Here is a 17022-nt window from a genome sequence, read left to right as displayed (position 1 = left end):
GGCAGGAACATGGCAACAAGTAAGTAGACAAGGCACAGAACAGTAGCTGAGAGCTTACATGTGATTCACAAGTAAGGGGTAGAGTGCAAGACTGGGCCTGGCATGGCTTTTTAAACCTCAGAGCCCACCGCATGCATCTTTTGCAACTTTCTAATCCTTCACAAAGCAAAGCTGGGGCCAAGCATTCAGATGTGAGACTATGGGGCCATTCTCTTTCAGTCCACCACACCCTGTTTTCTGTATGTACTTGATAAGTAGTCACTTCAAGACTATAAACCATACAAGCATTCCAGATCCACCTTCCTGTTCTAATCAGATTTGCTCATTATGGACCCAACATTTGTTCTGCTTTTACAGCCTAAGCCATATCTGCTCCTTCTTATGTGTCAGCAGTATGGTTTAAGCCTTAGAGATAGAGATGTCTGGTATCTGCCTATTCACTAAATAGTTGATGAACGAATGAGGTAATAATCCAGAAAGGCAACATTTCCTCCAAAGTAACTCATACTCTTGACAAAGAGTTCTTAGACATGGAGCAAAATTGTGCTCCATAATGGACAAAATAAAATGGATTTCATCATAATTTTAAAGTTTTGCTTAATAAATTATGCAGTTTGGAAAATGAAGAGATAAAACCACACCATGGACTGGAAAAAATACTCTCAAGTTACGCTCTGACAAAGGACTTGTATTTGTAGTACATAAAGAACTCAAAGTTTAGCAAGAAAAAAAAAAACACTTTAAAGAATGAATAAAAGATCTAAACTAATACTACAATTGATGTACAATTGTCAAGGAAGTCTGTGAAAAATGCCCAGCATTATTTTCTATCTACCTTACAAATTTAGATCAGTAAACCAGCATTCCGTAATAATTAAGCATGACTAAAGTAACTACCCAGGGCTAGTGAGGTCATGAATCTTAGAGGAGAACCTAGTACTACCACTTCACTAGACTACATGGTTCCTAACTACATCTGAAGCCTGTACACCCACATGAAACAGAGAAAACTGAACATAAACTAAACTGCTCAAAACACAGGGCAGCTGGTCCTGGAGGGCCCAGCCCCAATAGGTACATCTGTGACACTCTTCCTGTGCCTCAGGCTCAGGAAATATCCCAGAAGATAAAAAGTGGAGAGATTTTAAGAGCAAGAATATCGGGAAGTCTGCTGTGAGACTGTCTTCTGGAAATGACAAGGCAGCTCTACTCCTCATAGTTTAACACTATGCCTGTAAATAAGACCTGAACAGTGACAGCACCAACAAGAGAAATCTCCTGGGTCCCCCCTTTACTAAGAACTAAGACAACTAATGCCTGCTGGAATGGGGAAAATAGATCTCTCCATCACACACACAAGCAACACCAAATGAACTCAACAATTTGTGTTTATATATTTGTGTACATATACACATATACATAAATGCATTTAAGAGGCCATCAATTTATGAGGAAATACAGGGCTATTAAGATAGGGGTTGCAAAATTGCTAAAATAATCCTGTACAACAGCTCTTCTGGAGGTATCTCCATGCCTAATCTCAAGCTGTACTGCAGAACAATAGTAATAAAAACTGCCTAGTACTGGCATTGAAAAAAAAAAAAAAATTAGAGGTTCGAGAGAAGAAAAGGAAGGGGGGAAGTTATGTAATTAAATTTTAATTTTAAAATAGACTTTAAAAAATATGAAAAATGCCAGAGTTCCCAATACTCTTCAACTCCACAAGCTGGTGGGGGTATATACCATCAGGAACGTAGTAGTTCTGTCATAGTTGCCCAGAGCTAGAAACAGCCAGCTGTTCTTAGGGCATGCGTAAGCATCCCAGTGACGACAGACAATGATGGTGATGCTAATGTGCAGCGGGATGTTGTACAGGGGTAAGAAGAGAAAAACAGGTCACCTGTCCGATAGGCATTACAGATGAATGGGGAATGTCTGTGATAGCAAGTGGACCTAATACTCACGGTCATTAATGGAAAACTAGTGACATCCAGCTAGTTGAGGTACTGCTGTTGAGTTTTCAGCACCAGCTGTTGCTGAGTGCCTGTGGGTGCAGCAAGGGCCTGACCAGGCTGTGGCGACTATCCTCTGCTATCACCTGGGAACACAGAGTGATTGTATGAACTGTATATGTCAGCCCTGACGCTGGCCTAGGTACATATTGACCAAGGGCAGTAAGACACCTGTCAGATTGTAGTCTGCTTTTGGGTCTTATATTATGTGTTCAGAAATATTACAAAAACAGTGGCAAAGTGACTGCTTAGCTAGCAGGCCTTTCTTTGACACCACTGTATGCGTCAAATAAATTGATTTGTTCTTTGTGAGTTTCTGTTCTATTTCTTTTATTTTATTTTTTTAGTTGACTTTGATATTTGTACTACAACACTTACACACACACATACACACTCTCCATTTCAACCTTGGGACTATGAGAGAAGCAATGTTTTTGTTGTGCCTCTGATAAGAAACAAAGTAAGTTGAGATAGGCTTGGAGAATACTCTGATGAAAGGCGTCCTGGGCTATCTGAGAAACCAAGACCGCCCCTCTGCTGGCGCCCAGAGGACAGATCTGCTCGTGGGTAGTCATATGTGTACATGAGCATGCACACCTATAACCTGCACGTAACTACAGCATGGTTCCAGTCCATGTGTGTGTCGTAAACACATCTCACTGCGAGCTACACACGTATTCTACACCCAGTAAGGCTTTGTACTTTCATATTCATGATTTTACTCATCTGGAGGTTGATAAACCCTTTTGTAAAATTTTTGTGATGTTTCTGGTTCATGTACCATCAAAGTGTGTAATGTTTAATTGGAGATGCATCAATAGCGACACTTGTTGAATGTGCTGTCATTCTGAGTTTCTACATGTTGCATTCTATGGCTTATTTGACATACCGTTGTCCATATTTCACAGAAGAGGAAATGCGGATGTGCAGAGATAAAGCAGGATGTGTGTGCTAGGCAAGGCTGACTTGATGTCTGTCCTGAGCTTTGTGTACTTCCACATGTTCACCACGGGGACAGAATCCCGGTTGGGTAGGCTGGTCTTTGACACTTGAGTGAGTGATTGAGCCTGTCATTCAAAGGAGCAGACATTCTGTAGTAGGAAACACAGTTTTATAATCAGCTTGAAATCCACACTAGATTAATTGCTTCTGTGCCTAATTCTATTCCACAGAGTAAGATTCTCTCAACAGATCCATTTATAAGCATCTACATCAAGAAAGACAGACTATGCACATTTCCCCCAGTTACTTACTGATGGTTTTTATACCAGTCGATTATGTGAGGACTTATTAATCTGCAGCCTGTATAGAGTCAGGAGTTGTCAAACATGCAGATTAGATGTGCTGCCTTAAATGCCCTGATATGTTTGCAGCCTTAACAAGACAAGTGGCACAAATGCCCCTATTAACTTCCAACATCTAAACTGATCATTTTCTCTCAGTCTCAGTGTATTTCAGAAAATATGGCTATCAAGTAAATCTCTTTACTTACACAAGACATTAAAATTGGGTTTCCTAAAGTAAAATCAGTCACATGCTTAACTACAAATGGATTTTATGACCAAAGACCAAACACACTACTGTCTGACAATGGACATGCTGTTGAGAATAGGTGCTAACCCTGCTAAAGTTCTCTGCTTTTTAAAACCTGTACTAACTCTAACAAATTACAGCATAGTTGAAGTCTTCTTGTGCCCATATATAGGAAGGATTTGGGCTCAGTCAGCATCTTCATGGATGAACACTTACAACCAAGGAAAATACTTAAATAAAAGTGTAACTGTTGTTTACAGTGCCACTTATACAGTGAGACTAGTACATGGGATACAGTAGTTTGCACATGTACCTGCATATGTGTAAGTTTTTTGCATGTGTGCAGGTTCTCAGAGGCCACAGTGTGCTCACATCCCTGGAACTGGAGCTATAGGTGGCTCTGCACTACCTTAGGTTGGAAGGGCACCGCTGAGCTGTCTCTTTAGCCCTGTAGCACACATCTTCCTATTCGTGCACTTTAATCACTAAACGTCCCCAGCATCTTCCAGTTCACTGTGGGATCTAGGCTTTGTGTGTTAGTGCTGTCATGCATCCCTGATGTTTGCTCCTGGGCCCCCATAAGAGTCCACCTTTCCTCACGGGCACATACAGCCACATTTGCTACAGGAAACTTGCTCCCATGGGAGTGAAGCTGGGGGAAAGGCATACATTAAGTGTAGAACTTTGGATTCTGGTTCACTGACACCACAGGATGCAGGGAGGCACGCAAGTAGGAGCTGAAGGAGAAGCCCAGGCTCCCCCATTCTTGACCTATGCATGCAAGTACCTCCGTAGTGAGAGGCTCACACCCATCTACTCTGGCCTGTATCGCCCGACAGATCTCTAGCGCTGAGAGTTAAAGGGATGGAGCCCATGACTATATATATATATATTTGAATTGCAAATCTTAAGCTGTGAGATTCAGTGGAGATGAGTGTGGGCAGCATGTCTTGTCTCTGGCCCACCCTGCGAGCCTGTGCTCAGGAGTACATGGGAAACCATTCCATCTATCTGTGCTGGATTTACTTATGTGGCAGATTTTCCTGAAAGGATTAACAGTCAGAAAATTTCACTCTAGCTGGGACAAGATATAATTGAAGTTCCATTTTTATTTGGAAACTGAGAAGTAAATATTTATTTCCAAAAAGTAACAAAGTAGAGGGAAAACATTTTTAACACAGTCTTTATCTCCTATTTCAATTAAATTCTTGTATGTAGATACTAATGTTTGGGTTACTAGGAATTCAAAGGGCATGGCTGTGGCTTAAGAATTCCTCAGATGAGATGAGAAGGCATATGAGACCCCCAGCCAACCAGAGGCATTCAGAACATAGCCATGATGCCCACCCAGGCAGCCTCTGAAGGTATTACAGCAACACCTGAGGGATCCTTTTGTCAGGTCAGGATAACAGCGAGTTGGGAACCCTTGAGGAGCTCCCCATCCCCTGCTCTTGGGGAATGTAGTCCAGCAGGATGTTCTGCTCTCCTAATGCACTGTTCCACTGTTCACCTTAGGGGAGATCCCTTTCCTTCAAGACCTTCCTCATCTGGGTGTTGATCAGTATTTACCAAGGTAAGACGGACTCTGATTCTACAATACCAAAGCATGTGTATGTGTGTATGCATGCGCACGGAATGTGTTGGCAATACTGTTTTCTGTTGGCACACAGCCTGCAAACTGAATTTCAACAGCCTAAGATTTCTTTAACAGTTATTTATTGGCCTCTGTTTACCTTGGAGATTGGTATTCCAGCATGCGGATGTGTGGATTGACATTCTGAGAAGAGCTTTTTGGTTTGACGTTGAGGTTTTGAAATTTAGAGGTTAGAGTCTCTTATGGGTTCAGTCAAACTTGTGTAACTGAGGCTGGTCTTGAACTCCTGATCCTTCTATTTCCACAGTCTAAGTGCTAGGATTACAGGAGTGTGTCCCCATGCCCAGGTTGTATAGTACCTACTTAGCTGCATTCTCCATCCCAGACTGGTACTATTTAACTGCTGTGTGTCAGCTAATCAGAACACGTTAATAAGCAGTTCTCACGTTTGCGCTGCACAGTGGTTTTCATAGAGTGAAGATAGTAAGGCTCTGAAATATCTGTTATGTAACCGGAAGCTATGGCCCTCTGCTGGAGTTCCAGGGAGGGGTGGATTTTCCTTGCATAACTGGGTGGCAGATCAGAGAGCTCATGTGAGACATACTGTGAAGTCAACTAAAGGGGAAGTTGGCTTCCTATAGATCTTTAAAGTTTGTGAGTCTCTGCAACTGCCACAATTCAGTGTTGGACTGAACTGCTCATCCCCCTCCCCCCTATGAACTGTCTGTGTTCGTGGTCCCGAATGAGTGTGTGTGAACCAGCCACTCACGTGTGCCCTTTTCTAGCTAGTTTCTATGGTAATGCGGTTCCCAGGCCAGCGAAGCAGCTATCCTGAGAGTGTCTGCTGTGCCCTTCTTACAGGTGGCATCCTCATGTATGGAGCACTGCTGCTGTTCGAGGCGGAGTTCGTCCATGTGGTGGCCATCTCCTTCACAGCGCTGATCCTGACGGAGCTGCTCATGGTGGCCCTGACCGTCAGGACATGGCACTGGCTGATGGTTGTGGCGGAGTTCCTCAGTCTGGGCTGCTATGTCGCCTCACTTGCATTTCTCAATGAGTATTTTGGTAAGTACTTGTAGCTTTGATTCAGTGTCTGCAAGTGGTCCTTAACCCTTTGTGGTCATCTCTTCAACACCTTATATTATAGACAAATCCCATAGCAGAAAGCTTTACAACACAGAAGTTTGTTTTATGGAAAGATAAAAATCTGGTAGTGATTTATAAAATTAAGACCTTTACCATCTTGCTTATGCTTGTTTCCACTCATTTTCTCTACAAGAGCTGTGCCATTTATGTTTTTCTGGTGCAAGGCAGTGACTGTTTCAAGACGCCTTTGGAGAGGGAGTCTGGGTGGCTGTGAGGCACACATGTACCGCTTCCTTCTGCTGTCTGCAGAAGTTACAGCAGCCGAGCCAGGCTCGGATGGTAGCCTTAGGCTCCTCACCATGTGAAGCTGGTATCTTTACCAGCTCTTCCCTGAAATGGAGTCCAGTGCCTGTTGCTTCCAGCGCATTCCTTACGTTGGCCCCAGCCCAGCTCACAGTGATGTGCCAGGTAGCCTTGGGACTAAGGGGTCTCTCTGAGCCGAATTCCCTAAGAAAAAAGGTCCTAAGTGAAATGTACTGGGTTTCTTCAGGAGTTCCCCATCTGTGAACCTACACTGTTCAGTCCTCAACATTCCCAGTACCTCCCATGCCCCTTGGCTGGTCCACCCTCACCTGGCCCACTCTGTTATACACTGCTAGGTTTTGTCATTCTTCTTCCTCAGCCAGAGGCTAAGAATGGCTGAAGCCAAACATCTCAACTGTGTCATTGTGGTTGATAATACAATCTCAAGTTTGACTCTTCTTGAGATCTGTAAAACCAAGGCAGAAAGGGAAGAGGATGATGTGCTCATTTGAGTATTGATGAGTGTGCTGCCTCACTGGGCCCTTAGAGGAAGAACAGTCCCAGTTTCCTGGGTTCAAAGCAGGAAGTGTGGGCATGGTCAGTGTTATACATTCTTTCAGCTGCCTGAAAGCCAAGCAGTGTACTTCCTGGCCCAAAAAGAAAGGCTCCAGGCTTCAGAAAGGAGAAGCCTTTACATGTCCCTCCTGGGTTCTTCACACCCCTGACAGCAGCAACAGGTTCCATCCTGAGCATTTGTCCATACAGATTGGTCACTTACCTGCAGTCCCTGCACTTCACAAAGAGACACTGTGACTGTGGGTGATGGGTGTAGTTTGCACACTAGTGCATACAAAGCTATTCCAGGTTCTGGATCAAGCCACAGTGAGCAAGTTCAGTTCACAGGCCGTCACCGTTTAGACTGAGCAGAGGGCGATACAGTTTGGAATGGAAGGAGTTAGCTGTACATTAAAAGAAACATGAAATACGCACACGCACACACATAAAATGCCTGTGGCATGTAAGAAAAGACTTTCAAATGAGAGTGACACCATTATTTTTCTTTGGAGCACAGTGTGAACCACATTCTCCTATGGAGAAAGGTTTTGGGTTTTTGGCATTTCAGAATGTGTCTATCATTGTACATTGACAATAAGTCAAAATACTAGGGCTGGAAAACAAATGACCATTATCTAGCTCATTGCTGTAATAAGCAAAGGTTCATGGATTCTATAAATAGGAGTTACACAAGTGACACAAGAAAGCCTGTCACAGGACTGTTGCCTCTGTGCCCCATGCTCTCCTCTGCCAGTTGCAGCTGATGGTGCCTGCCCTGTCCAGCCAGGCTGCACAGAACACATGTCATGCACATGAGCAGGCATGAGAAGCCCTGAAGTCACTCAGGTGCAGCAGAGCTCAATAGTGGACATGCTTAGACACTAGTGCACATTCAGGGAATGTGTCTTGGTGCTTGCTTCAAAGTTACAGTGACATAACTGTTACATTGCCATTCATTGAGATTATGTGGCAGCAGGCCATGGAATGAAGGGTAAAACCCCAACCACAAGTGCATTTCATGCTAACATTCTACTGCTTTTTAATGCATTTCTCTAATCAGTAGCTAACTAACCACTTAAAATGTCTGAACCTCTTTTAATCTATCCTTCATCTGCTTTGTTCATGTTTTCTCTTGGCACAGGTATAGGCAGAGTATCTTTTGGCGCTTTCTTAGGTAGGTAAAGTTATTATTCCCTTCCAGAGTATAGAAACTTAGCAAAATAGCAATGTTAAGCATGCTTAACTAATTCTTTAAAAATTCAAATAAAAACCAGTCTTCTTCTAACTTGGCACTTTTCACCTCACCGAAACCTCATGAAGCCTCCCTGAGCTAACTAGCTACACAACGTGCTTCTAGGAGCTATCTGGCTAGGTGAGGGAGGTCTCGGGTCTAGCCTGCTTTCTTTCCCTAGAACAGACTTGCTTATAAGTTGCAGCTGGGGGCTCTTTCCAGCTGTGTGTGAGCATGGCCTGGGCTCCGGTCCTGGATGTGAGAGTCTGTGACTGGGAAGCAAATGCTGTCAGCCCAGCTGCTCACAACAGTCTGGGGATTTCTGCAGTTTGTAGGCTCTTAAGCACGTTAGGCTTTTCACATGAGGACTTTGATGGCCTAGTTAACATCAGAGTGAGCCTGTGTCCTCTGAGCAGCAAGGTGCAGGTCCTGTCAATCATGTGAAAGTACTGTCTACCTGTTAGCCATCTGCAAGCCCTTCCCAGTGCTAGGCTGTGCTCACTGTGTTGAGAGAGCATAAATTAGACAGGTATACAGATTAAACAGCTAGGCAGGACAGACCTGTGTGCACAACCATGATGGAGCCAGTGGCTCTGGGGATCCTGAGGGCTCAGTTTGGGCTGTGGCTATGATCTTAGGGGCTGGGAGCTCCCGTAGTTGGCTCTCATTCTTCAATACCTCCTCCTGACAGATGTTGCCTTCATCACAACCGTGACCTTCTTGTGGAAAGTGTCAGCCATCACTGTGGTCAGCTGCCTTCCACTCTACGTGATCAAGTACTTGAAGCGGAAGCTGTCCCCTCCCAGCTACTCCAAGCTGTCCTCCTGAGTATGACATAAGGCCAGGTAGAGACCCTCCTGTGCTGGCAGCATGAGGGATTGGCACTGCTGGTGGGCCAAGGGCTGAGCTCACCTGGCCTTGCTCACCAGTGTCTGTACTAAAGCAGCGTGAACGGCCACTGGAAGGAAGGGATTGCCTCAGCACAGCTGGGCAGGGCTCAGTTCCGGGGCATTGAAAGCATAGCTTCTGCAGTGTTCCAGCATTCGCCAACTTTCTTTGATGGTGTGCTGTAGAAAGCCATTCCTGCTCAGACTGGAGATGCCATGCCTGCGCCCGCCACTGCACCTCAGCAGACAGCGGGCCTGCTCATCCACGCTCTGCCACTGGCACACTCCTCTTCAGATGCAGTTTCGCTTTTCAGTGGACACCACACACATTCAAGTGGCCAAGCGGTGACACCTCTGATATTCTAATTCCGTTGCAGCTATGAATGTAAACCATTTTTCAAGGCACTGCTGTTAGCTGATACATTTTATATCTGTAAAACCATGCTCGGAACTGTTTACGTAGAGCTCAGCTGTCCTGTGCAACTCACAGCACCAACCACGATGCTTTGCTTCCTGAGTAGGTGTTCTGGTCCATGCGGTTATACTCTTGAGTACTTGTCTGAGCTTGTGATGGCAGGCCTTCTGTGGAAGGCTACACTGAGGGCTGACGGGACCTCCTTGGAGGGCTGCTGGACTTAGAGCTGGCCCCACACACTGTGTGTGCAGCTGCGCACTGCGCAGCGTGTGCCCATCACACAGCGGGCCTCTGGCCTTGGCGCTTCACATGCTGAAGCAGGCTAGAGGAGTCTCCTTTGCACTACTTTTTTGTATTTGCCTAGACTCTTCAGCTTGACTTCCCCCTCAAATGTGGGTCCCTAGGACCTCAAAATCCTTGGGGAAGGACAAGCTGTGTGAGTGAACACTGAGGAGATACCTAACAGGCCATGGGACTGTGCAGTACCCTCTGCCCTCTCCAGGCTCCTGTGAGCACTGCTTTTCAGAGGAGAGACTCTCTGGTCACAAATAAAGCTTCATTCATCCCTACAGTGCCTTTTGACTTGACCACCTTTATTTTAGTAAGGAACCTGGGTCGCCTGGTCCTTTCCAGACCCAACTGCAATCAGGAAAAGCTGTGTCTTATATTCCCCACAAGGTGTCACTGTTTGTTGTCAGTTCACAGGCAGGTTTTCTTCCGCTGAAAGAGGGAGCCCAGAGGTCACTGACCAGCCTATCTGGCTGGACTTCATGATGTCCCCATCCCTTCGTTGATGCAGTGTGAATTACGGGTATCAGAGTCACAGAAATGCAAGAGGCCATGAGATAAGGGCACATTGCTTGGGTCAGGGTGTAGACTAAGTGCAGATCACAGGCTCGCCTGTGTGCTATTTAGACCTAGAGCATACACAGGAAGCCAACCAACATGGCTGTAAAGAGTTACCGCCTCAGAAAACAATACCACAAACCTCTGGGGTTCAGCAGCTTTGCTGCCCAGGCTTTCCCACAGTGGTGGAATAAAGCAGGAGTAGTCAGGCTCTCAGTCTTCGGAAGCTGAAATGCACAATGTCCTGCTTAGAAGCTGTGGGAAGCCAGTGTGCTTGCTCATCCACAAAGTGAACGTAATCTCCCCCTCAGGATGCCACTGTTCGGGTCACAGGAGACAACGATGCGAGGAAGCTCTGACCAGATGCCTGGCACCGTGACTCAGAACATCTGGGGAGCATTGGTCCTTGTCTGGATTGAAGAAAAGTACTGCTTAATAAAGGATCATTAGACCTGATGTAACTCAGGCCTGCGAAGTAGCTCTTCAAGTGTCAGGGGGAAAGAGCCATCGTGAAGAGCAGCGTTGTGCTCCTGCTGGCTTCTGAGACAACCATGCTGGGTGTCATTTTAAAGTCTGGAGCTGGCTTGCCTCCAGAAATTCTCATGGACAGGCTTGCCTGCTGGTGAGCACTGCCCAGCCCTCACCTCACAGGGCTTCCACATCCTGCTCCTCTGCCTGTGCAAAGGAATGGCCTTAGTCTATCCAAGGGTCCTGGTCTTGCACTGGGTGCACACAGGTATGTGCACCCATTGGGAGGAGTTTCCTTCCCTAAGGCAGGAAACTTCCACAAGTTCCTCCAGTACACATAGGGATGTGACAGATATGGTCTTGCTCATTATGCGTAAAAATGTGTGTGTAAGGAAGCTGGCAGAACAGAGAACAAGTGGAAAGACTCCCTGGAGAGATAGAGTTGAGCCAGGACCAGAAAAGATCCATTCATGCCAAGAAGGAAACAACACTGGGGCAGAGGAACAGATGGAGTGGAAGCGGAGTGCAGAGTAGTGGAGTAGAGCTATAAGAGGGTGGCACAAGAAAGGCCAGTGAGGCAGATATGGCTGAACAGAGGGAAGAATGAGTAATAGATAGATAGGAGTGGCTAGATTAGTGGGTGAGTAGAACAGTGGTTGGATGGATGGATGGATGGATGGATGGATGGATGGATGGATGGATGGATGGATGGATGGTCCAGTAGGTGAATAAATCAGTAAGCAGATAGGCAGATAGCTATATGGGTAAACAGATGGATATAAGGTGGGTGCTGGGTGGATAGGTAGTCAGGAGAGTAGATGAACTTCCAAGACCTCATAACAGGTCCACCTAGGAACCACCATGCTTTTTCTTTTAACTCTTGTGAAATCAGAGAGGGCCTCATTGTGTTCTCAAAGCCTGTGAAATCCACAAAACCATAACAATTTGTTACAATGGCCATTTTTTTTTTCCTGTGGTGTTCAGGGCCCTGCTAAGAGGCTATAATAGAAAGACCAAGTGCTGCTTCACCTCTGGCGGAGGCCTAGGGACCTCTCCTGTGCAGCATCCAAGCATTTCTATATTGCCACCCTTGCAAAGGAGGCCATGGGTGCTGTGTATAAAGATGACTTCCTTAAGTGCACTAGAGGCCTTAGTCAAAAGCCAGGTGACCCAGCTGGGCAAAAGGCAAAACCAACTACACACTAGACAGAGACAGAGGACTAAAAGCAAACTGGTGGAGCAAGTACAAGCCAACAGGAGGTATCCTGAAGCCAGGTGACTACGAAGCAGTATTCACAGTAGACTGCATAATAAAAAGGATAACTTCTGACAAAGAGAACACGATGGAAATTCTGTTAAGGTAAAGCAGATTCGTGACAGAACACTCTGGTCTCAGTAGACCAGTTGCCTTCCTAAGCACAGGTAGCTTTTTCATTTTAGTTTCATTTTTTAAGAGTTTTTGTTTGTGTTCATACGGTGTATGCGGCGCACTCACATGTGAACGCAGGTCTGTGCACCCATGCACACAGAGAGACCAAAGGGGGTTATGGGGTGACCTGCTCTCTCACTCCCTGCCTTTCTCCTTCAAGACCAGCTCCCTCAATCTGGAGTTAGGCTGATAACCAAGATCTCGAAGTGATCCTCACATCTGCCATCTGCCTCACCTGGCACCTGGGTTATGGGTGCAAACAGCCACACCTAGATTTTTCTGTAGGTGTTGTGGACGTGAGCTAAGTTCATGCTTACGTAGCAAGTGTTGTTACCCACTGAGGCTCTCTCCCCACCTCTGTGATTGGCATCTTTACCACTGTCAGTAGCAGCAAACCTGAAACAGGAGAAACTAAGGTGATGCTATCAGCCCTCTACCCTACCCTAGTTGGCATTTTCAGGCTATGCACACAGCCACTGCAGAAAACAGACCAAGTTAGACCGTATGCTGGGTCAGTAATAGTTCCTAGAAAAGTCCAGAATCAAGGAGATGTTGGCACACATCTGTAGTGCCAACACTTAAGAGGCTGAGGCGGGGGATTGTACGTTTGAGGACAATGTGCTCTACATAACAAGACACTGTATCAGAAAACAAGAATCATATGGCCTACTTCTAAAGAAAGTGGAAGAGGGAAGTGATTAGAGGAATTCTAAACTATTTTCAACTTAATGAACATGTCAAAGTTTGAGAGACACAGTCAAAGCCATGCTTGAGGGATGTATAGGTTTAAATGCTTATATGGGGTGTAAAATCAATAGACTTCACTTTTGGGGAGCTAGGAGGAAATAGCAAAGCAGGCCTAAACAGGAAGCAATAGTAATAATAATACATCACAGAAAGGTTCACACTAGAGCCAATAATCCCAGAAGCCACAAGACTGCTGAGGAGGATAAAGGACTAAATGTCCACCCTGTGGTTCCATTTGTTAGTGGACACAGCAGCAGGTGGTCACCAGGGTTAGCGGAAAAGCACACCTGGGAAGATCAGAAAAGCAAGAAGGTCTGTGTGGTTCGTAGTTCCTGAGGTGTCAGCCCATGGTCTTTAGTGAAGCAGAGAGTCACATCAGGGAGTGTGTGCTGGATCACAGCTGCATTGTGGAGGGAGCAGGAAGCAGGGAGGCAGAGGAAGGAAGGGACCAGGTTCCATATCCCTTCAGTGCACACTGCAGTGACCTAAGCTCCTCTCACTAGGCCCCATCTCTGACTGGGCCCCATACTCCCCACAGCACCATCTCCTGGGAATCAGACCTTCAAGACCCAAGCCTTGGAGGGAACATCTAAGATCACTGCGGTAACATTCTTGGGGCCTGCAGGACGGGGCAGGGCGGGGCAGAACATTCTATGAGAGACGGGCAACAGCAGCACTGTAGTCCATTCCTGGCCCATACTGTACATGGCAGATGGGCTGGGGTCTTCCTCATAACTCACATGTTTAACCTGTATTCAAAATAAAAGTTTAAAGAGGACGAAGATCTGCTGAGGACTGAGAGCTCAGACATGTGAATACTTTCTGCTGAGTGGTCAGGTCAGACATGTCAGACCCCTAAACTAAGTGTGGGAAGCAGGCCCAGGCCTGGGCAGCAACTCTTCAGATTGCTCTGATTGTTCTGGAAGGGGCGCTAGTTGGCCAAGCTAGTCAACTGCAAGCAGAAGTTTCCGATTGGCGGCAGTGCATGGCCTGCAGGTAGCCCCTGTGTGGGCCAGGCCTCGAGGCCACAGATCCTGTGGCCTAAGTAATATCTGCCGAAGCTTTAGGCCCTGCGCTATTGCCGAGGAACAGGACTCCCCAGGGTTGCAAAGGCTGCCGTAGGTGCTGGGAGACAAGGCTGCCAACCTGTCCTCACTGCTCCGTGGTCACTTTTCCCGGGGTCAGTCCCACACCTCTCTAGCACGGGGTTCTGGCATCTCCTACCACTGGCATCTTTGAGGGTAGGCCTGACCTTGCAAGCCTTCATACCTTGTAAGAACAGATGTGCTTAACGAGTGCAGTATCAACAAGAGCTGGAGAAACTGAGGCACAGAACCTTGACAGGCTTCTCAGTGCAGGTTGCTGAGCTGGCCGTGCACGCAGGGGGCACATGTGTGGACCTGGCTGTGCCACAGATCCCTTACTTATCCCTGCTAGCACATCCAGGCCACTAGAGAAGACCCGAAGGGAGTGGGAAGGGCTAAGGTCGTAGAGCTGGACACTGACAAGCACCTTTGTCCTTCCAGCTGGACCTGCAGCCCCAGCCCCCGGGAAGCCCACCCAGGGACTCCACAGGATACCATTCTCAAGCCTAGCCTCTCCAGTCTTCTCATCCGGAGAAGACTGGCTGACCATCACATAATTGCAAAAGCTATTATAAAAGCTGTCCAGTACTGTAATTGCACAACCATGCCAAGGCCACATTTTCCCTTCAGCTCCTTGCAAGTGACCACAGTATTTGGCCGGAGCCACAATGAGACATGATCTGTTCAGCTCTATCCACTCCCCTCTTTCCTGCCTTTGGGCATTGGCTCATGACTTGACAGAGCAGGATCTCAGTCTGGGAAGAGCCCTAAAGTGTCCAGCTCTGACATCGAACAGGCACATGACACCAACCTGTGTCAGATTATAAAAATGCCCTCCACTGGGAGAGATGCCCCCTCACCACCTGTGGCAGACAAGTAAGCTGGTCCCAAGGTCATGAGAGCAGGAGAACTGGCCCCATCCTTCACTGACTGCAGCACTTCACAAGGTGAAGAGCGGGCCCTTCACCTTGCCCGGGCAGCACAGTAGAACTGGCCTTGGTGGCAAAGGCCCAGGTGAGCTGGCCCTGCCCCTTGGTGGCTGCAGTATTTAATGACCTAGCTGGGGCAGCAGCGGAGAGCTTACCTGGGTGGTGTAGGCACAGGAGAGCTAGCGAGCTGACCAACTCAGATATCATCCAGGCCCCACATCCAGGGCTTTGAGTTGGCCACCTCAGTATCTACCCAATCTATAAACTGCCGGAGCACATGGAAGGGCTGGTCCTACAGATACAAAACTACAGGTTCTCCATGACCCAGGTATCAACAGGATGTCTGAGAGGAGGCCCGTGAGGATCCAGTCTATATAGTTGAACAGAAGTCAGAGGCATGGAAACAGACCGTTGGTGTGTTGCAGTGAACATTTGCAAGTAAAGAAGTATGGACAAAAGGGTAAACTGACACACTGTGACACAGCTTGCCCGACATTTTAAACTCTTACATTCTTTGTGGAGAGTTGCAAGGGTGCAAGGTGAATACAAAGGATTGGGAGATTGAGTGGCGTTTGGGGTGCATGATGTGAACTTTACAAAGAATCAAAAAAAAGGAAAAAGTCCTCCAGTGCGTCTCCTCCCTCAGTCAGCTGGGGACCTCTGAATATGGGTGTAATTCCAGATCTTCCCAGGAGGGGGCAATAGAAACCAAGAAACGGTGCCTCCAAGTTACTCTGGATGCCCAGGCTCTGGAAGGGTTAGTCAGCTATTGGACAGAATTAGCACTCCCTGGATGCCACGTCTTCATGGGATCCAAAGAGGAATCCTGGCTTTATTCTGACAGAGGAACGTGCTGCTGCTCACAGTCACTTGCGTGCAGTTCGTATCTGGTTTTGCCTGAGTGGGAAGCCAATTTTCCTCTGCAGCAGAGCCCCAACATCCAAGTTCCAAGTGTCTGGTCCTGGCTTTCTCTTGTGGGAAAAGTTCTAGAGCAATAACCCAGGGCCTGGGGCTTTCACAAGCTGCCATGCATCTGGAATGTCCTGTGTACCTGTGGAGCCAGGGGTCTCTGGATGGCTAAGATCTCCCCATGCATTATGCTGATCCTGACACAGCATTGGTGACAGAATCTCTCAGAGCCCGCCACAGTAGCTTTGACCTAGAGAAGAAGTCGGCATCCTGGCATCCTCCAGACAGACGTGGAGTATTCCAGAGTGAGTGTACTGCAGGCTGCGTCCTTCCCCCGCAGCCCGGGCAGTGCTGTGCCTGGCTCACGGGCAGCTGGTCTGCTTCATACAGGCCCTGGACAACCACGCCAGGGTGCACCATGACCTCATCCTGGGTGCTGCTTTGGCATAGGTGCACATACAGACGTGGGCAGCTTTGCAAGCGTGGGGTTCAGCAGCAAGCATTCTGGTGTCTTTGAGAGCCCACCCTCAAGGGGAAATGTGCTGGGATAGTCCTTCCCTCTGGAGGAGGAAGGGTGGAACCTTAAAAGTTGAACATTAGTGTAAGCCAGAAAGCAGGGGTTTCATGTGAAAGTGGAGTTGAAACATTGCCTCTTGATGTGTCCACGGTTTGAGAATCTGAAGATTTCTGGCATCCCAGCCAGGATGTCATCCATATCCACAGGGCCATCCAGCTGCTCCCAACCAGCAGCCCTCTTCTTGACCTAAGTGCTGAGTGGCCCTTGACTCAGTTTCCCCCGAGGAAAACAGCCTGTGTTTGAAGACAAGGGTTATGAACAGGGCTCTCTGAACAAGTGAAAGGCTGAGCATCAGAGCAACCTTGGGCTCTTTGGGAAAAGTGGCTGTAATTCTATGCCCTTAAACTGCAGGCACTACGTTACCCTGCCAGGACCTGGTGCTACTGATCTGCACTCAATTAACCTGCGAGGACCTA

At 47.2% G+C, this 17022-nt stretch overlaps 1 protein-coding gene across 2 annotated transcripts in view; it reads left to right on the top strand.

Moving 5' to 3' along the window:
- The window catches only part of Atp9b (ATPase phospholipid transporting 9B (putative)), a 219926-nt gene extending 209739 nt beyond the window's left edge, over nucleotides 1-10187 (top strand). The window contains exons 27-30 of one of the 2 annotated variants that reach the window (XM_055628014.1): nucleotides 5061-5118; nucleotides 6001-6204; nucleotides 8225-8257; nucleotides 9006-10187. In XM_055628014.1, the coding sequence (XP_055483989.1) occupies nucleotides 5061-5118; nucleotides 6001-6204; nucleotides 8225-8257; nucleotides 9006-9142 (432 nt within the window). In that variant the 3' untranslated portion in view covers nucleotides 9143-10187. The remainder of the gene's footprint in view (nucleotides 1-5060; nucleotides 5119-6000; nucleotides 6205-8224; nucleotides 8258-9005) is intronic. The other variant, XM_055628015.1, reaches the window with a different exon arrangement.
- The last annotated feature ends 6835 nt before the right edge of the window (nucleotides 10188-17022 follow it).

This window comes from Psammomys obesus, unplaced genomic scaffold (assembly GCF_907164565.1).
Source record: "Psammomys obesus unplaced genomic scaffold, mPsaObe1.curated_primary_1811, whole genome shotgun sequence".
NCBI classification, from domain to species: Eukaryota; Metazoa; Chordata; class Mammalia; order Rodentia; family Muridae; genus Psammomys; species Psammomys obesus.
This window is presented reverse-complemented; position numbering and strand designations above follow the sequence as displayed.